Source organism: Corythoichthys intestinalis, chromosome 15, assembly GCF_030265065.1.
Source record: "Corythoichthys intestinalis isolate RoL2023-P3 chromosome 15, ASM3026506v1, whole genome shotgun sequence".
Taxonomy (NCBI): domain Eukaryota; kingdom Metazoa; phylum Chordata; class Actinopteri; order Syngnathiformes; family Syngnathidae; genus Corythoichthys; species Corythoichthys intestinalis.
The window spans coordinates 19,733,967-19,755,321 of NC_080409.1; the positions used below are offsets into that span (position 1 = coordinate 19,733,967).

General features: G+C 40.7%; 1 protein-coding gene across 4 annotated transcripts; it reads left to right on the forward strand.

The window, feature by feature from the left end:
- Positions 1–3,872: 3,872 nt before the first annotated feature.
- On the forward strand, positions 3,873–20,529 carry gale (UDP-galactose-4-epimerase). Of its 4 annotated transcripts, XM_057859815.1 has the most exons (12): positions 3,873–3,889; positions 4,249–4,334; positions 5,014–5,136; positions 5,202–5,327; positions 12,357–12,470; positions 12,658–12,834; positions 12,911–13,024; positions 13,095–13,161; positions 18,080–18,165; positions 19,804–19,881; positions 20,021–20,135; positions 20,223–20,529. In XM_057859815.1, the coding sequence occupies exons 3-12, from the start codon at positions 5,017–5,019 to the stop codon at positions 20,276–20,278; spliced, it is 1,053 nt and encodes a 350-aa protein (XP_057715798.1). In that variant the 5' UTR covers positions 3,873–3,889; positions 4,249–4,334; positions 5,014–5,016; the 3' UTR covers positions 20,279–20,529. The 4 variants fall into 4 exon arrangements, with proteins under 4 accessions (XP_057715798.1, XP_057715800.1, XP_057715801.1 ...); XM_057859817.1 differs by lacking the exon at positions 3,873–3,889 and having other exon boundaries at positions 4,191–4,334; positions 5,205–5,327; positions 20,223–20,528; XM_057859818.1 differs by lacking the exon at positions 3,873–3,889 and having other exon boundaries at positions 4,191–4,334; positions 5,014–5,137; positions 5,212–5,327; positions 20,223–20,520.
- The last annotated feature ends 826 nt before the right edge of the window (positions 20,530–21,355 follow it).

Genomic DNA, 21,355 nt, shown 5'->3' on the forward strand with positions numbered 1-21,355 from the left:
ATTCAATTCCCCGGTCACCAGATCTCAACCCGATTGTGCTGTTGAGGGAGAGGTTTGATCATATTGTATGCAAGAAGTGCCTATCGGCTTCTGGAAGTATGGGGTAAAATTTCTCCAGATCATCTCCACAAATTTACAACTAGAATTTGAAAACAAGTTTCAAAGGAAATAAATTTTCAAATAAAAATCTTTATTTCTAACTTTGTCAATGTCTCCAGTTATTTTCTACTCATCTTGCAACTCTTCTGTTACAAACAGCCCAGCACAGTACTGGCTGTAGACTGCGCGCACAGGCCATCTACTGGTTTAGTTGTACCCTACAGGCAGCACAGTCACCTTAAATCCATGTGCTGTGCACTCGTGACTTCTAACAGCTAACTCGTAACTTAGAAGAAATGCAGGCACCAATAAATTCGCAATTAATTAGTCGGCTCTGATAGAAAATAAAAATAAAAAATCAGGCTCCGAGGATCGATAGCTACCGGCCCACGCTACATAGCAACCAAGTTTCAATACAACCAGTTCACAAACAACGGGAGGGGTAAGACTTCCAATTTAGTGTCCACAAGAACAACAACAACCTGTTTGCTGATATGACAAGCCTTCAGCCAGTAGAAAATGTGACTCATTTGCTTTTTTGACAATATGGATGGATGGATGGATGGATGGATGGATGGATGGATGGATGGATGGATGGACAGATGGATGGATTGTTTGATTTGTGACATTTCATTTAACTTATGAATGGTCCCAAATAGCAGGCGACTGCGTGCCGGATCCGGGGGGGGGGGGCGTGCAGACCGGACGAGCTCAAACTCTGCAATTTAACGGTTGACATGTGAGGTCACTGTCAGCGCGCACCTGAAAGGCAACTAATACAGAAGAGCACGCAGGAGTCACGACACATCAGCGGACGGCAAATTTGTATGGTAAGTGCTTTATTCAAAGTCATAATCGGGTTTTGAAGTCACTGCTTGACTGCTAAACATGTTATTCAATCGAGCGTTAATAAAATGACCGGTGTATTCAAGTGATCTGCTATGTCTGCAAGTTAAGTAATTCAAAATTTGTTGCATAACAACGAATGGAGAGAGAAAGCATTTACTCTGTGCTGCTGTAAATGTTTCAATGTTTGAATACTATTATTTAAAACTGAGCCCCTCCTCCTTGTGTTTGTGTATTTGTATCACTTTGCCGTAATTGTCGCCTTGATTGCACAGATGGGGGAGCCTTGGACCAGGTGCCGCTGATTATCGTCAGCAGCTTATACTTAAACCGGTCCCTGGCCTCACATCATTGCCAGATCAACAACTCACCTACAGGCATGTGACTTTCAGCTAACAAAGAATCTTGTAATTCTGATATTGACCTCATTTTTGTGTTATATTTTGCTATCTGGGGTAGTGCAGGTAGCATATACAGTGGGGCAAATAAGTATTTAGTCAACCAATAATTATGCAAGTTCTCCTACTTGAAAAGATTAGAGAAGCCTGTAATTGTCGAAATGGGTAAACCTCAACCATGGGAGACAGAATGTGGAGAAAAAAAAACACAAAATCACATTGTTTGATTTCTAAATAATTTATTTCCAAATTACAGTGGAGAATAAGTATTTGGTCACCTACAGACAACGAAGATTTCTGGCTGTCAAAGAGGTCTAACTTCTTCTAACGAGGTCTAACGAGGCTCCACTCGTTACCTGTATTAATGGCACCTGTTTTAACTCATTATCGGTATAAAAGACACCTGTCCACAATCTCAGTCAGTCACACTACAAACTCCACTATGGCCAAGACCAAAGAACTGCCGAAGGACACCAGAGACAAAATTGTAGACCTGCTCCAGGCTGGGAAGATTGAATCTGCAATAGGTAAAACGCTTGGTGTAAAGAAATTAACTGTGGGAGCAATTATAAGAAAATGGAAGACATACAAGAACACTGATACTCTCCCTCGATCTGGGGCTCCATGCAAGATCTCACCCCGTGGCGTCAAAATGATAACAAGAACGGTGAGCAAAAATCCCAGAACCACACGGGGGGACCGAGTGAATGGCCTAGAGAGAGCTGGGACCACAGTAACAAAGGCTACTATCAGTAGCACAATGCGCCGCCAGGGACTCAAATCCTGCACTGCCAGATGTGTCCCCCTGTTTAAGCCAGTACACGTCCAGGCCCGTCTGCGGTTCGCTAGAGAGCATTTGAATGATCCAGAACAGGACTGGGAGAATGTGTTATGGTCAGATGAAATCAAAATAGAACTTTTTGGTAGAAACACAGGTTCTCGTGTTTGGAGGAGAAAGAATACTGAATTGCATCCGAAGAACACCATGCCCACTGTGAAGCATGAGGGTGGAAACATCATGCTTTGGGGCTGTTTTTCTGCAAAGGGCCCAGGATGACTTATCTGTGTAAAGGAAAGAATGAATGGGGCCATGTGTCAAGAGATTTTGAGTGAAAATCTCCTTCCGTCAGCAAGGGCATTGAAGATGAGACATGGCTGGGTCTTTCAGCATGAAAATGATCCCAAACACACAGCCAGGACAACAAAGGAGAGGCTTCGTAAGAAGCATTTTAAGGTCGTGGAGTGGCCTAGCCAGTCTCCAGATCTCAACCTCATAGAAAATCTGTGGAGGGAGTTGAAAGTCCGTGTTGCCCAACGACAGCACCAAAACATCACTGCTCTAGAGGAGATCTGCATGGAGGAATGGGCCAAAATACCAGCAACAGTGTGTGAAAAGCTTGTGAAGAGTTACAGAAAATGTTTGCCCTCCGTTATTGCCAACAAAGGGTACATAACAAAGTATTGAGATTAACTTTTGGCATTGACCAAATACTTATTTTCCACCATGATTTGCAAATAAATTCTTTAAAAATCAAACGATGTGATTTTCTGGGTTTTTTCCCCACATTCTTTGTCTCATGGTTGAGGTTTACCCATGTTGACAATTACAGGCCTCTCTAATATTTTCAAGTGGGAGATCTTGAACAATTAGTGGTTGACTAAATACTTGCTCCACTGTATATTCAATTATACTTTTGTCTGCCCCATTCAACCCTTTTCTATCCAGTTGCATTTTCTAATAATCAACAATCAAGATTATGAGAAATTATGCGAAAGCCATTTTTTTTTTTTTTTTCATATTGTTTTCTTGGGGTTGCACAATGACGCTGCTAAATTACGATCGCATTGCACTATTTCTGTCATGCACATATTTCAGTCTAAGCAAGTTATAATTATGCACTTATAGCTCTAGAGCATATATTTTCCTATTTATCTATTTTATTCTACTGGACATTTTTATACTGGAGTGCCATATCCAATTTCGTTGTTCACAATGTTCCGTTGACAATGACAATAAAGACCTATTGTATTCTATTGTATTGTATTCTATTGTGTTGTTCTATTCTGTTCTATTCTATTCTATTCAATTCTATTCTATTCTATTCTATTCATGTTGTGTCCTTGAGATAAAACCATACAAATAAAGTTGTATTGAGAGCAACTGTCTGTTACTTGAAGGTCGTTTATACTAGGTGTTGTCTGTCCCTGTTAGATTTCATTATTTTGGCTACTACCTCCCCAATGACTGAAAAGTCACTGAAAAGATGATGGGGGCGCCAAAGCACTTTTTAGTGATATTGACTCAACAATATCCTTGAGAATCTGGAAATTGGGATAGGGAAAATAAATAAATAAATAAATACATTTCAATAAAGTGATTATCAATTTGTTTCCAAATGCTCATCTTGTATAGAGTCAGATAAAATATTGTTCACATGCTAAAATATCACTTACTCCAGTTTTTTCTCCACTAACCACCAATCACAGAGCGTTCCCGTGAAACGTGGCACTTTTCCTTCCTTCCTGCCATGTCATCACACTTACAGGTAGTCCTGCTTACAATCACCTTTCTGTATGAATGGATAGAAATGGGTTTGACTTTTGGTACGAATGCTCTGACGTCACGCGTACTTGCATGTAACTGAAAGTCTACCATTAAGAACCTGTTTTATAGCAACATTTTCAAAACAATTATATTAAAATTATGCATACAGTGTATCACTTCGTCTTAAAATGTTTTAAATATATAAACATACTCTAGTATTAATGTACTTTTATTTGTATTCAACATTACGAGTGTTTACTTACATTTTATTTTGATTTATAAATGCTGTTGTTTTACTTTGAAGATCTATACATAGGAAGTCACAATTCAGTTGTCAACTTTACTCCGGTCTTGTGTCAGGAAGTGAAGACGTCCGCAGGACAGATACACATTACGCGTTGAATTCTACACTCATCTCAAATCACGGCCACTGGGAAATTGTCTAAGTAAGTGTTTCCACACGAAATGTGGTCTCGTTTCATCTGATTTGCTAAAGAAATTGCGTGACGATCGCGGGCAATATTTTCGTGTCTTGATCACATAATTATTCGCTCGGTACCGAAACCTGGCACAGGCGGACTAGTGGTAATCATCTCTTTTTATTATGACTATGATGATGATTATTATTTTTAATGGGAACCCTTTATTTGACACTTCAACAGGGCTGGGGAGAGCGGGGGATTACTACAAAATGTATCTCTGTAATGCGTAAATTTAGAAATAATGGACAGAAAATTCAGATTTTTAGTAAATGAATTTGGCTCTTTAAATTAAATTTTGTTGGGGGCGGGGGCTACAAAAAGATGTGTAATGGTTTTTCATTAATTCATCTTCCCTACCACTTACCAGGGCCGTAGTAACCGCTTTGGGTGCCCTTTGGGTACAAGTCACTCCACTGCGATAATACCCCATGCAGAAATTAACAAAAATTGGAACAAGTAGGGAAAATCCATTGCCGCTGTACATATGGTAAAAATATCAATATTTGCAAAGAGACAGTCATAGGGACTGCCATCTATATGCTTTACTGAAGTAACTTAACAACGTGTGCTTATTCAACATCCTGGTTGCCCGGATCAGTCTATGGATTCATAATGATGATGGTATGCTGTATTGAACTTGCAGAGAATGGGAGAGAAGGTGTTGGTCACAGGCGGTGCAGGCTACATTGGGAGTCACTGTGTGCTGGAGCTTATTGAAGCAGGATATCAGCCCATTGTGGTTGACAATTTCAGCAATGCTGTGAAAGGTAAGCTGCAATAGGTTTGTTTGTTTTGGGAAAGTTATTTAAATGTTTGTTCATAACATGTGTTGTGGATGGAGGAGAAGGTGGGATGCCGGAGAGTATACTTAGGATCGAGAAGTTACTTCACACCAATATTGAGTTTCATGAACTTGACCTTCTGGACAAAGCCGCCCTGGATGGACTTTTCAAAAAGGTCAGTGTGTTCATCCAACAAGACTGATACAACAATAGTTAGTTTTCATTCTCTCTTAAATTACAAACCATTGTTCCATGTTTTTCCATTAGAGGGTAATGTTTCAAATTGTGTTTTGCTGGAAACTTATACTATAGGTTTAATAGTTATAACTTTGTCATCCTTTCCAGATTAATAGATGCCAATTGCTTTATTTCTCGTTTGTTGTTGGATTTCTTTGGATTATGGAATTTTGTTTCAGCCTTTACATATCTTTTGAACATCTTAGGCCATGTCTACACTTAGCAGTTTTTTTTTTTTTTTTTTTTAAACGAAGGATCCTGCGCTCATACATCCAGAAAAAATAATTGCGTCTACACCAGCACGTTTGTAGGAAAAAAAGCTTCCACAGCCAACCGCATTCATCCGTTTTTAAATACATTCACAACAATACGTGAAAATAATTGTCCACAATACCCCCATCCTTTGCATGTGTTCTCCAATATGAAGCACTGCAAGAGTTTGTAAATAAATGGAGGCAAAAAGCACCTGTCTAATAATCAGATCTAAACGTAAACAATGTAAACATTGGTTTCATGTGTGACGTAGCAGTAAAGTTTGTCGCAGTCAATGATGCTTCCACAGTTAATTTATTAGTGTCCACATGATGGCGCCACAAACGCAGAATTCGCACATCTTCACTTTGGACGGAGATTTTAAGAACCCTCGTTTTCAATGCCCAAAATGTGCGTGTGCGTGGGAGATGATAGGCAAACAGTAGAAAAAGTTCTTGTTGCCAAATACTTTGCCACGTGTAGATATGGCCTCAATTTCATCAAACATTTACTACTTCAGTGATTTCAACTTGACAACACCTCAAGGTAATTTATCTTAAATGCGGTTAATCAGTTTTTCAAAAAGATGGTTCATTGGTTAGCACGTCTGCCTCTCAGTTCTGAGACAAAGGATTCAATCCCAGGTGTGTTAACTTTGCCTGCGTGCGTTTTCTCCGGGTACTCCAGTTTTCACCCACATCCCAAAAACGTACATGGTAGAATGATTGAACACTCCAAATTTTCCATAGGTATGAGTGGGCGCGTGAATGATTGTTTGTCTTGATGTGCTCTGCGATTGTCTGGCAACCAATTCAGGATGTACCCAACCTACTGCCCATTGTTAGCTAGGTTAGGCTCTAGCACCTTTGCAACCCTTGTGAGGATAAGTGGCACGGAAGATGAATAAATGGGAATAAGTTTAAGAGAAAAAAAAAAGACTAAGCCCCAATTATTTCATGCTTCAACAATAGGGGACGATATACAGTGCTGGCCAAAAGTATTGGCACCCCTGCAATTCTGTCAGATAATGCTCAATTTCTCCCAGAAAATGATTGCAATTACAAATGCTTTGGTAGTAATGTCTTTATTTTGCTTGCAATGAAAAAACACAAAAAAAGCATGGAAAAAAATGAAATCATTATCATTTTACACAAAAATGTGCCGGACAAAAGTATTAGCACACTTTGTAAAATAATGTGATGCTTTTCTAATTTGTGTAATTGACAGCATCCGTTACTTACCTGTGGACCATACCAGGAGGTGGCAATAACTAAATCACACTTGCAGTCAGTTAAAATGGATTAAAGTTGTCTCAACCTCTGTCCTGTGTCCTTGTGTGTACCACATTGAGCTGGAGAAAAGAACCAAAGAGCTGGACCAAAGAACTGTCTGAGGACTTGAGAAGCAAAATTGTGAGGAAGCATGGGCAATATCAAGACTACAAGTCCATCTCCAAAGACTTGAATGTTCCTGTATATACCATGCACAGTGTCATCAATAAGTGTAAAGCCCATGGCACTGTGGCTAACCTCCCTAGATGTGGACGGAAAAGAAAAATTGACGAGTGATTTCAACAAAAGCTTGTGTGGATGGTAGATAAAGAACTTCGACTAACATCCAAACAAGTTCAAGCTGTCCTGCAGTCCAAGGGTACAACAGTATAAACCCGTACTATCCGTCGGCATCTGAATGAAAAGGGACTCTACGGTACCCAGGAAGACCCCGCTTCTGACCCAGAGACATAAAAAAGCCAGACTGGAGTTTGCCAAAACTTACCTGAGAAAGCCAAAAACGTTTTGGAAAAATGTTCTCTGGTCAGATGAGACAAAAGTAGAGATTTTTGGGAAAAGGAATCAACATACAGTAGAGTTTACAGGGGAAAAAAACGAGGCCTTCAAAGAAAAGAACACGATCCCCACACTCTAACATGGCGGCGGTTCCCTGATGTTTTGGGGTTGCTTTGCTGCCTCTGGCACTGGACTGCTTGACCGTGTGCATGGCATTATGAAGTCTGAAGACTACCAACAAATTCTGCAGCATAATGTTTGGCCCAGTAAAAGCTGGGTCTCCTTCAGAGGCCATGGGTCTTCCAGCAGGCCAAAACACACTTCAAAAAGCACCAGAAAATGGTTTGAGAGAAAGCACTGGAGACTTCTAATATGGCTAGCAATGAGTCCAGACCTGAATCCCATAGAACACATGTGGAGAGATCTGAAAATGGTAGTTTGTAGAAGGCACCCTTCAAATCTCAGAGACCTGGAGCAGTTGGCCAAAGAAGAATGAGATTCTTACAATGCTCTGCTGGAATTTTAGACCATTGATGGATACCGGAAGCAGTTGTTTGCAGTTATTTTGTCTTAAGGTTGTGCTACCAAGTATTAGGTTGAGGGTGTCAACACTTTGGTCCGGCCCATTTTTGGAGTTTTGTGTAAAATGATGATATGTTGTTTTTTTTTTTTCATTTTCTTTCGTGTTTTTTCATTTCAAGCAAAATAAATGAAGATATTCCTATCAAAGCATTTGTAATTGCAATCATTTCCTGGGAGAAATTGAGCATTATCTGACAGAATTGCAGGGGTGCTAATACTTTTGGCCAGCACTGTAAATTGTCCAAGTAAAATCACTCCAAAAAATGCATTTCATGTATACTTGAGCTGTCATTGTCTTATAGTTATGTTTATTTGTTGATTAAAGAAAACATTAAAGTTGGGGGGAGAGGTACTAGGCAAAAAAGTAGGATTTGACTAATACTTTTTAGAGCACTGTTAAATCAATAAGTACACACATCACTGTGAATTCGAGGCTAGTTCTACTAACTCCTGCTTCTGCACAGATTCACAAAAATTGAATATAATTCTTAAAAACATAAATTATTCAAAGTCTGCTCACTCTTCAATGCCCAGGCTTTTTTATTGTTCCTGAGCACTTTCACTTCCTCGTCCCAACGTTTTATCGTAGTAACCTGAAGACATGAATAACATGCAGTTGCACAAAGATACCACGAGAGGACAAACATCTGCATTTGTCATATGCGCCCTGAATGCCATGCCTCCGATGTGGTTGCTCTGAGCCTCCAATTCTGTGTGATCACTTTCATTACGATGCATTGAACCCATTTTTGTTTAAGACTAGAAAGGGATTAGGTTTGTTGCACTAAAATATCAGAAATCTCCTAGCTCTGCAGAAACTTGACCATAGTCAGGCTTACATGCAGACTTTTTAAAATTCCCATAGACCTCAGTTGAACTTTACTGTTTACATGTGACTGTCTCTTGAATAATTCTGATCTGATATGTTTACATGTGCCACAAGGTTAAATGGGTACAGCTGTTTTACATGTGATACTCAACATCTATTTTGACATCACATGAGTTATCAAACATGTTCTTTTGTGTTGTGAAAATAGAATACAATCTTTATTGTCATTGTAACATGTACAATGAAATTAAAGTCTCGAAGCAGTCAATGCAAAAACATTCTAGTCAAACGAACTATAAAATACATAGCACTTTATAGTCTGAAAACGAAGAACCATTTTGTATCCATTCTTTAGGCCACTAGTTGGCCGTATGGGCACATGATGATTGGAATGGGCTATTTGCCCTATCAGCAATCATCTTTCATAATAATTTAGAAAAAAAAAAAAAAACTTCTATTATCCAACCTGCAGTGCTAGTCTGCTTCATCATTTTTTTATGGTTATCTTCACTACAGAAAAGGCCACTTCACACGGATGGGATGTTAGGAGAAGTGGCAGGGTTTTAGGCGCTCTTGTGGCGATGTCAGGATATTTTCATCCAGCACCATTTTCATCAGCAGAGTCATTGTCTCAAACATGCAGTGTGTTTAAATTAAGGTTATGAAAATAATAATAAAACTGTCTGTGTCTCCACTAGTGTGAATCTGAATGTTGTTTGTCTATAAGCTCCCTGCAAATGGCTGACAACCAGTCCAGGCGGTATACGCTCAGTTACCATCCTACACACGTGCATAGTATATCTTTGTATACATTGGTATGAAAAAGTATCTCAACCTTTTGGAATTCCATACATTTCTGCATAAAATTACCATCAAATCAGATCTGATCTTTGTCAGAATCACAAAGATGAAAAAAACTGTGTCTGCTTTAACTAAAACCACCCAAACATTTGTAGGTTTTCATATTTTATTGAGGATAGTATCTAAACAATGACAGAAGGGGGAAAATAATTAAGTGAACCATCACATTAAATATTCTGAGTTGATTTACTTCTGTGTTTGGATCATTGTCTTGTTGCAGCATCCATCCTCTTTTTAGCTTCAAGTGTTTGACAGACGGCCTCAGGTTTTCCGGCAAAACATCCTGGTAAACCTTTGAATTCATTCTTCCATTAATGATTGCAAGTTGTCCAGGCCCTGAGGCAGCAAAACAGCCCCAAATCATGATGCTCCCTCCACCATTCTTCATAGTGGGGATGAGGTGTTGATGTTGGTGAGCTGTTCCATTTTTCTTCACACATGACCTTGTGTGTTACTCCCAAACAATTCAACTTTGGTTTCATCACTCTACAAAATATTATGCCAAAACTTCTGTGGATTGTCCAAGTGCCTTTTTGCGAACATTAAACGAGCAACAATGTTTTTTTTTAGACCGCAGTGGCTTCCTCCGTGGAGCCCTCCCATGAACACCATTCTTGGCCATAGTTTTACATATAGTTGATGTGTGCACAGAGACATTGGACTGTGCCCGTGATTTCTGTAAGTATTTAGCAGACACTCTATTGTTCTTTTTTTACCTCTCTGGGTATTCTGCGCTTAACTCTTGGCATCATCTTTGGTGGACGGCCACTTGTTGGGAGAGAAGCAAACTCTCCATTTGTAGACAACTTTTCTGACTGTCGACTGATGATCACCCAGACTTTTAGTTTTTTATTTTTTATTTTTTTTAACCTGTCCTGTTCAGCTGTTTGACACGGAGAATGGAAGTCTAAGTGCCCGGATAGTCTGAACAGTTTTAATGTTTCACATTGAGAGTCTGACATACTCCCTTTGTGATCATCAAACAGCGAACAGGGAGGGGTTATGGGGGAACAGATGAAAAACACAAGAGAAGACACACAAACGACAACAAGAAATACATTGAACGCCAAACTACACTAACTACTAATATGTTGGTGCTATCGTCACCTAAATGTATTTCCGGCTGAGACCGTAAGGGAGGCCTGTTGACCAGGGAAAGAGGGGGAAGAAGGTGGGGGAGTCTATAAGCTAAGTGATAGAAAGGGGTAGAGTGTACACAAATCATCTCTGTGATTTAGAACCCAGTAATCGTGTGAATCCCTAGTGAGTATAAGCCCGTTGGCGACCGACCCTACGCCGCCCAGTCACCAATCCCGGCACCGGGACCCCCCGCCCGAGCGCGCCCAATAACATCCAGCCGCACGCGGGCCCCGCCGGGCACGCAGCAGCCACACAGACGAGCGGAGACGCCACGCGGGCGCAGACACAGGGCCACGGCCCCCACCCAGCCAGCCCAGGGAGGGAGGGAGGGCAGGCCCTGGGGGGGTGGGGCAGCGCAGCCCATCCCTCCTCTCGCAGCCCAGCAAAGAGCCCTCGTCCCCCCACCCGGAATCCAGGGTGGTCCCCTGGGCCACCCGTGCGCCCAGTTACCGGCCTTCGGGGATGGCAAGAGGGGACGCACCACCAACCCCACGCCCATCCCCAACCCTATCCGCCCACCCGGGCCACGAACATCTGCTGCAGCCCCCCAGCCGACACGGCACACCACGGGGCCCCCAGCGGCCCACCAAGCCCAGCCCAGGGCAGGGCAGGGTCCCCCGCCGTAGCAGGCAACATCCAGCCGATACACCGCCGCCCAGCCAGCGATCCGCGGCGGAGCACAGGGCGGATACCCAGTTAGAGAAGTAAGGGGAAGGCGGGGGCAGGAGAACGCCGAGGAGCCGCCGTGGTGCGACGCAAGACCGGAGCCCTGACCTCCCCCCACTTCCGCGGCTGGCAGCCCAGGCAGAGAGGAGGCCACGCATCGGGAGCCATGCCATAGAGGAAAAAAAAAAGTTTGGGACACACTTACCACCCTATTACTGTGGCAGCCAGGTTTCATCCAGACTTTTAGAGATGGTTTTGTGTCCTTTCCCAGCTTTATACGAATCAACAATCCTTGATCGCAGGTCTTCAGACAGCTCTTTTGACCGAGCCATTATGCACATCAGACAATGCTTCTTTCTCATCAAGACAGTTCTTACCAGGGTTGTGTTTTGTAGTGGGCAGGGCGGCTTTAAACCACTCATCAGTGATTGGGCACACACCTGACTTAAATTGTTTGGTAAAAATTGGTTTCAATTGCTCTTTAAGTCTCCTTAGGCAGAGGGTTCACTTATTTTCCCGCTTCTGTCATCGTTTGCATGCGATCCTCACTAAAATATGAAAACCTATAAAGGTTTTAGTTAAAGCAGACACAATTTTTTTCATCTGTGTGATTTTGACAAACATCAGATCACATTTGATGGTGATTTTATGCAGAAATGTTAGAAATTCCAAAAGGTTCAGATACCTTTTCATACCACTGTATTACTTTGTACTATTGTCGATTAATCACATCTAATATCTTCCTTTGTTGAGAATCCGAAAATCACTTTTCTCACAGTTGGAACTGATTAACTTTTTCATGTTGGTCTGCCTCCTTTTCAAGTAATTTGTTGTCAATGCTCCTTCACAGCATTCTTTCTTCGCTGTGATGCACTTTGCTGGCCTGAAGGCTGTCGGAGAGTCCTTGCAACAGCCTTTACGCTACTACAGGGTCAACCTTTCCGCTTCCATGAACCTGCTTGAGGTCCGTTCAACCAAACTAAATCCACACCGCGACTTGATCATAATTTGTTCAAAAATTTGGTTACTGATAGCATGTTAATCTAGCTTCGTCTGTTCATACAAACTAAACTAAACCCGGCCTCATAGCCCGAGCTGTACGCCTCACTAATGCTACCTTTTTGATATGTGTTCAACCACATATGCTCCAGGTGATGCAGGCTCACGGAGTGCACAATTTGGTGTTTAGCAGCTCAGCCACAGTTTACGGTGAGCCCCAGCGCCTGCCCATTGACGAGGAGCACCCCGTTGGCAACTGTACCAACCCTTATGGCAAGACCAAGTACTTCATAGAAGAGATGATTAAGGACCACTCCAAAGCCGAAAAGGTGCTGAGCTGGATTGTGTTCACGAGCTTTTAAGAACCATTTTCCTCATGATTTGCTGTGTGTACAATGTGAGCAGAATTGGAATTCTGTGTTGCTGCGATATTTCAACCCCATCGGTGCTCATGTCTCTGGTCTCATCGGAGAGGACCCTCAGGGTATCCCCAACAATTTAATGCCATATATCGCTCAGGTACATGAATACTGTAATCTTTGTCTTTTTATTAGTTGCAAAAGATAATGTTGCATCACTTTGTGTCTAGGTTGCTGTCGGGAGAAGGGAGTGCCTTAGTGTATTTGGAGATGACTATGACACACTTGATGGGACAGGTATCAAATATTTCATTTTTATCCATCTTAACACAGGCTACATGTCACATTTTAACAGCTTAGCCAAGTTTCAAAAAGTAAGAAGAGAAAATAAATCTACGTGTGTGCCTGCTGTTAGAGATGGCCAACATCGCATATTACTAGGGTTGCCAACCGTCCCTTGAAAAACGGAATCGTCCGGTATTCAGAAACAAAAGCATGCATCCATATTAAGCCATACAAGGAAATGTGTAGGAGGAAAATCATTTCCCCGCTTCCCCTGCTTTCAGACCAGTGAGTTGACAGAACAATGACAATCCCACTCGTCTTATTGGTCGAAAAAGTACTGTAGTGTGGCATGAGGAAATCTGAAGACAACATAAGAGTGTGGGAAATAAGAGGTTTGGGTGAAGCACGAGTAAAAGGAGTGTTCAAAATGATGATCATTTGTTTTCTTGCGCTTCTCTGTGTACTTTAACTATTTGTATTTTTGTGTTCTGTCAATTTCGTTTGCATTTCTACATTATGTTTGGAGTGATCATTTGCGTAACTGTTATTGCTGAGGGGACTTTGAATGCACCTAAATTGTTAAAAAATAATATTAATAATAATGGAGTGATCATTTGCGTAACTGTTATTGCTGAGGGGACTTTGAATGCACCTAAATTGTTCAAAAATAATAATAATAATAAATAAATTTTAAAAAACTTTACCTCAGCATTTGTATGAAAGTTTAAGAAAAGTATTAAAAAAAAAAAAAAAAAACTGCCAAAAACACATAGACTAGGGGTGTCCAAACGTTTTGCAAAGGGGGGCCAGATTTGGTGTGGGAAAAATGTGGGGGGCTGACCTTGTCTGACGTCCTTTCAGTAGAACAATATATTTAAGCAAATTTTAGCAAGCCATTTTGTGTGTCACATTTGCTTTTTTTTTTTTTTTTTTTTTTTTTTTTTTGTTAATTTCAACAATCTCGCAACTAGCCTTTGTGGTATTCTCTTTTGACTCTCGGGCTCTTGCGAAATACTGCTGCTGTGAATTTAAAGAAGCTTTAAGTTGCTTCAATTTCTCGCTGCGTATCTTCACTGTAATCTTGTCGTACATGTCAACAGTCTTGTTTGGTAATATCGCCTCACATTGAAGCCTTAAAAACAGCAACTGTCTCTTTGCAAATTAGGCAGACACAGTTGTTGCGTATTTTAGTGAAGAAATAGTCCAATTTCCACCTATCCTTAAAGCGTCGGCCGTCGCAGTCAACTTTCTTTTTTTTGTTGATTGTCGCCATTTTAGGAAATTGGGACTAAAGGGTCACACGAGGTAATGTTGCTTAGAGTGCTGCTGCCTCTCAGTGGGTAAATGAGGAGCAGCATTTAGTGTGTAAGCTACTTCATATGCTGGTAGCAGTACTGCTGACCAATTTATTAAGTCTGTGTGCTGGCCAGACATTATTGATATTATAACAGGCTGAGGGCCGGATGAAATTTGACCAAGGGCCGCATTTGGCCCCCGGGCGGGACTTTGGACATACCTGACATAGACACACATACAAAAAAGGCTCAGGACCTTAAGGGTTAAATTATAAATGTTTAAATTTAGCATGACAGATGTTAATTATATTCTAGTATTTTTGTATTAAAAAAACTGCTGATAATTATTGTTTTTCGTGTGCTTACAGTGGGGCAAATAAGTATTTAGTCAACCACTAATTGTGCAAGTTCTCCCACTTGAAAACAGTAGAGAGGCCTGTAATTGTCAACATGGGTAAACCTCAACCATGAGAGACCAAATGTGGAGAAAAAAAAAACAATCACATTGTTTGATTTTTAAAGAATTTATTTGCAAATCATGGTGGAAAATAAGTATTTGGTCAATGCCAAAAGTTCATCTCAATACTTTGTTATGTACCCTTTGCTGGCAATAACGGAGGCCAAACGTTTTCTGTAACTCTTCACAAGCTTTTCACACACTGTTGCTGGTATTTTTGCACATACCTCCATGCAGATCTCCTCCAGAGCAGTGATGTTTTGGGGCTGTCGTTGGGCAACACGGACTTTCAACTCCCTCCACAGATTTTCTATGGGGTTGAGATCTGGACACTGGCTAGGCCACTCCAGGACCTTGAAATGCTTCTTACGAAGCCACTCCTTTGTTGCCCTGTCTGTGTGTTAGGGATCATTTTCATGCTGAAAGACCCAGCCACGTCTCATCTTCAATGCCCTTGCTGATGGAAGGAGATTTTCACTCAAAATCTCTTGATACATGGCCCAATCATTCTTTCCTTTACACAGATCAGTCGTCCTTGTCCCTTTGCAGAAAAACGGCCCCAAAGCATGATGTTTCCACCCCCATGCCTCACAGTTGGTATGGTGTTCTTCGGATGAAATTCAGTATTCTTTCTCATCCAAACACGAGAACCTGTGCTTCTACCAAAGAGTTCTATTTTGGTTTCATTTGACCATAACACTTTCTCCCAGTCCACTTCTAGATCATCCAAATGCTTTCTAGCGAACCGCAGACGGGCCCGGAGGTGTACTGGCTTCAGCAGTGGGACACGTCTGGCAGTGCAGGATTTGAGTCCCTGACGGTACATTGTGTTACTGATAGTAGCCTTTGTTACTGTGGTCCCAGCTCTCTGTAGGTCATTCACTAGGCCCCCCCCATGTGGTTCTGGGATTTTTTGCTCACCGTTCTTGTTATCATTGTGACGCCACGGGGTGAGATCTTGCATGGAGCCCCAGATCGAGGGAGATTATCAGTGGTCTTGTATGTCTTCCATTTGCTAATAATTGCTTCCACACTTGATTTCTTTACACCAAGAGAAGAGTGAAGAGTTACAGAAAACGTTGGCCTCCGTTGTGGCCAACAAAGGGTACATAACAAAGTATTGAGATGAACTTTTGGTATTGACCAAATACTTATTTTCCACCATGATTTGCAAATAAATTCTTTAAAAATCAAACAATGTGATTTTCTGTTTTTTTTTTTCTTCACATTCTGTCTCTCGTGGTTGAGGTTTAGCCATGTTGAGAATTACAGGCCTCTCTAATCTTTTCAAGTAGGAGAACTTGCACAATTGGTGGTTGACTAAATACTTATTTGCCCCACTGTAAATCACTCAAATATGTACCTAATTTATTCAGTTTTGAGTAAAATTATAATAATATTAGAATTGTAATTTAAAAATTCACTTTTCACATACAAAAAAAAATAAATAATTGGAGGTGATAAGAGGTGACTCTTATCAGGCCGGCCGGTGTTCTAACACATTTCAGCATACCCATCAGATGAGCATGCCTCAGATTTCTGCGCATGCACAAGAGCCGTGAATCACATTGTTCATTCATACATTTAAGTATTCATATTTACAGTATTGCCGTTGTGTAGGTTTTTTTTGCCAATACAACCATTTCATGTATGACATATTATGTAGAAAAAATATATGACATGACATAAATGTAGGACATAAATGTTCCATTGATATGCATACTTATATAAAAAAAGGTGGTGGCCAAACAACTTTATTAGATGCGGCCTAGAGTTGGTCCAAAACTACATCTGTATTTTAGGGTTAAATATTCTAAGTATTATAAAACGCTTTAAAGTGGAAGTTCAAAATTTTTTACATTAGGCTTAAACTTCGAGTTAGTGGGGGTTTTATTAGTTGGTGGAGTTGATTTTTACAAATTCTGTGCAGTTTTTAAGTTATTTGTTAGTTTCAGGGCTCCGGAGTGGCTAAACTAGCTCCACAAACAGATTCAACATTGTCAAATATATTCAAAATGCAGATCATTGTCCCAAAACACTCATGCGGCCAAAACAATGTCACATCAAACTGCCGTAATTCCTTTAATTCTGCAGGACTTCGTTTTTTTAGATGCTTAATACAACCACAATAGAGAGGAGTACTTCGGCCACTCGTGCTCACAATGCATTCGACGAAGGTGGGAAAGTCGGACTTATCTCACTCAGATGGTACCAGTTGCGAATACAAACAGCAAAGATGACTGATAGCGACAAGTTGTTTTTTATTTTGGACATCAAAAGACATTTTGACCTGCAGCAAACCTGCCTTCTCGCAAGCGATCAAATAGTGGAGCCGGTCCAATGATATTTTTCCAGATCTGAGGTTGGAAACTCTGACTTCCCACCTTCCTCGAATGCAGCATCAGTCTACTGAGTTAACTGATGGCCGGCAACATCGCTGTGGAAATAGAAGACATCGGTAAAGCAAAGTTTCCACAAATTTCCTATTAAGAACGAGGAACAAAATAAACTGGTTACTCTGACAAAGTATGCTAATCTGACAGAACATTGGCTCTACCAATGAGGTGTCCCTTTTTTTTTCAGGGATTGGCTCTACCAATGAGGTGTCCCTTTTTTTTTCAGGGAGTCTGCAACCCTACATATCACACATGAAGCTATTCTTCCATCTATCATTATTGTCAATTATACCAGAAAGACTGACCTATGAGTGGCAACATAGTAGAGCATTCAGACTGCCGGAATATGCCAAGACAAAAAGTAGAAGTGGTTACAGAAGAAGGTAGCCTAACTGTTAGCTTATTGGTTAATGAATTGCCGTGGCAGTCTTCTTCTTGTCATTTTTGTCGTGTTGAGTGCTTGGGAGACGGATCGCTTTCTAATTGGCTACTTTTCTGTTTCACGTCACAATGACAGAGTCCTTGGCTCGACTGAACTTGGTTTAGACCGCACGTTTAAAGATAATTGGAAATTTCGAACAGGTTAGACATTTATGATTGTCAGGCATAGCTGTTTTCTTACTTTCAAACTGAAGAGGAAGGACACTCTGAACACAAACCACACATCAGGATAATCAGGACAACCATAAAGACAGTGAGGCGTGGCTTTGATAGGAAAGAGGGGGGGAAATACTCAAATTCGGACATATTGAATCTAATTTTTAATGCATTTTTCTTCCAAGGTGTGAGAGATTATATTCATGTTGTTGATTTGGCTAAGGGACATATAGCTGCGCTGAAGAAACTGAAGGACAACTGCGGGTGCAAGGTAACAAAACAGGACACATGTAGGGTTCTAATTAATGAAATTAACGCTAATAGCAACATAGTCCCAAAATTGTAACAAGCAACAAATGTGTCTTTTTCAACTCATGACTAGTGTGCATGTGAGAGATCATCAGGGTTGAAGAGAGAAATTACTACACAATTTCACTTTACTGCTCCCAAATATATTATCTACAGTGCTGGCCAGAAGTATTGGCACCCCTGCGATTCTCAATATAATGCTCAATTTCTCCCAGAAAATGATTGCAATTACAAATGCTTTGGTAGTAATACACTATCGTTCAAATGTTTGGGGTCTAAGCGACCCCAAACACAGCCCGTGGCACTGTGTCCATGGGCTTGACCTCCCTAGATGTGGAAGAAAAAGAAAAATTGACGAGAGATTTCAACGAAAGATTGTGCGGATGGTGGATAAAGAACCTTGACTACCATCCAAACAAGTTCAAGCTGTCCTGCAGTCCGAGGGTACACCTGTGTCAACACGTACTACCCGTCGGCGTCTGAATGAAAAGGAACTCTACGGTAGGATACACAGGAAGACCCCACTTCTGACCCAGAGACATCAGAAAAGCCAGGCTGGAGTTTGGCAAAACTTACCTTGGAAAGCCAAAAAATGTTTTGGAAGAATGTTCTCTGGTCAGATGAGACAAAAGTAGAGCTTATTGGGAAAAGGCATCAACATAGAGTTTACAGGTGGGGGGGATGAGGCCTTCAAAGAAAAGAACACGGTCCCCGCAGTCAAACATGGCGGAGGTTCCCTGATGTTTTGGGGTTGCATTGCTGCCTCTGGCACTGGACTGCTTGACCGTGTGCATGGCATTATGAAGTCTGAAGACTACCAACAAATTTCGCAGCATAATGTAGGGCCCAGTGTGAAAAAGCTGGGTCTCCCTCAGAGGTCTTGGGTCTTCCAGCAGGACAATGACCCAAAACACCCTTTAAAAAGCACTAGAAAATGGTTTGAGAGAAAGCACTGGAGACTTGTAAAGTGGCCACCAATTAGTCCAGACCTGAATCCCTTAGAACACCTGTGGAGAGATCTGAAAATGGCAGTTTGGAGAAGACACCTTTCAAATCTCAGAGACCGGGAGCAGTTGGCCAAAGAAGAATGGTCTAAAATTCCAGCAGGGTATTGTAAGAAACTCATTGATGGATACCGGAAGGGGTTGTTCACAGTTATTTTGTCTAAAGTTTGTGCTACCAAGTATTAGACTGAGGGTGCCAGTACTTTTGTCCGGCCCAGTTTTGTGTCAAATGATAATGATTTCAGTTTTTTTTCATTCTCTTTTGTGTTTTAAAATTTCAGGCAAAATAAATGAAGATATTACTACCAAAGCATTTTTAATAGCAATCAATTTCTGGGAGAAATTTACCATTATCTGACAGAAATGCAGGGGTGCCAATACTTTTGGCCAGCACTGTACAGTACCACAAATACCAATAATAACTTTATTGAAACTTCTATGCCAGTGACATACAGTATAGGAAAAACTAACGCATTTTGTGATATTGATTGGTTGTGTACAGACTACATTCCATGTAAAATGATGAATGTGCACTGGACCAATAAAGTTTGTGAAACACTGCCTTAATGAATGTTTTGTTTTTTTTACCCTTACAGATTTACAACCTCGGAACAGGAACAGGCTATTCTGTGCTTCAGATGGTAAATGCTATGAGGAAGGCGTCTGGAAAGGAAGTGAGTCAAAGAGGAAGTCTTTCCTCTGCAAAATAAAGTCCTCCTCTCAAATAAATGAAATTTGTAACGGGGATTACATGGCATTTTTAGACAATTGAGGGTGCTGTCATTTTTTTTTTCTCCCCCCACACATGAAAAGATTCCCTACAAGATAGCTCCACGTCGAGGAGGAGATGCAGCATGTTGTTATGCTGACGCTGGTCTGGCTGAGAAGGAACTTGGCTGGAAGGCTGAGTTTGCACTGGAAAGAATGTGTAATTTTTCCCACAACTTCAACCATGTCGTCAAATTTTTAAAAGTATTGTGTACGTAACTGATATCATGTATCCGTTTCCATGTAGGTGAGGATCTCTGGCGCTGGCAGTCGATGAACCCTACCGGATTTTCAACTTCCTGACACCATTCTAGTTATTTTTGTTTTCTTTCTTTTTTTTTTTTTTTTCTTTTTAATTATTATTTCTGTTAAATCAAAGGGCCAAAGCAAGGATCATATTTTTTTCATATCAAGTTTGAAAAATATATTTGTGAAGAATGACTGGTTTTATGCTTGATACTTTTAACCCATTGCAATGGAGGGGTAACCTGAGAAATTTTACTGAAGTGACTATTTAAAATGAATCATAGTACAAACTATTAGAATGAAATAATATATTTTTCTAAGTAAACATGGTATTGTGTACCTGTGTGATTAAGTATACACTCAGACTGGTCTTTATATTTATAATCTAATAACTTGAATTTTGAAACTGCACTTATTAAGAACTTGTTGAAAATATATATACTTTTTTTTAAATCATCAATGTTTATAATTGCGGTATGATGTACTGTATAGTAATCTTTCTGTGATTTCCAAGCCTTAAACATGACACAATAAATTATAAGAATAAAGTACATTTCATGCTAGGGCGTAGGTTGCATGGGGACGGTAGGGACATATGTAACACTACCAACTTTTCAGGATGCTCGAATTATCCCCACCAACTTTAAAGCAACCTTATTTACATTATATGATGACTTCAGTTATATAGGTCATTTAGATTGTCTTCCTATATGTTGTAAGGATAGAATTGATCCTACCATTATTAAGTGAATTACAGTACTTTCATTATGTTCAGACTTACACTGACCCCTTTTCACTCGCTGAATGTGCCAGTCCATTGTTTTTTCCCTCAAACGCACGTTCGATTGGCTGATGACTTGAACCCCCCCCCACCCAACACACACACGCATTCACAGCCCGACAGAAATACAACATGCCGCCTCCCCCACTCCCTTCAAACACTAGAGATATTAAAAGTTTTTTCCACCAGCAGCAGCCACTGTAAGTAATGTAAAAAGACGTTAATGTTGTGGAGGTGGGCAACACTCCACTAATTTTGCTACTGCTACAGTTCAAGTCGATTTTACTCAGTTTTCTTAAAATAAGAAAAACAGCTAGCTGAAAATAAGCTTAGACTTATTTTAAGCAAAACGT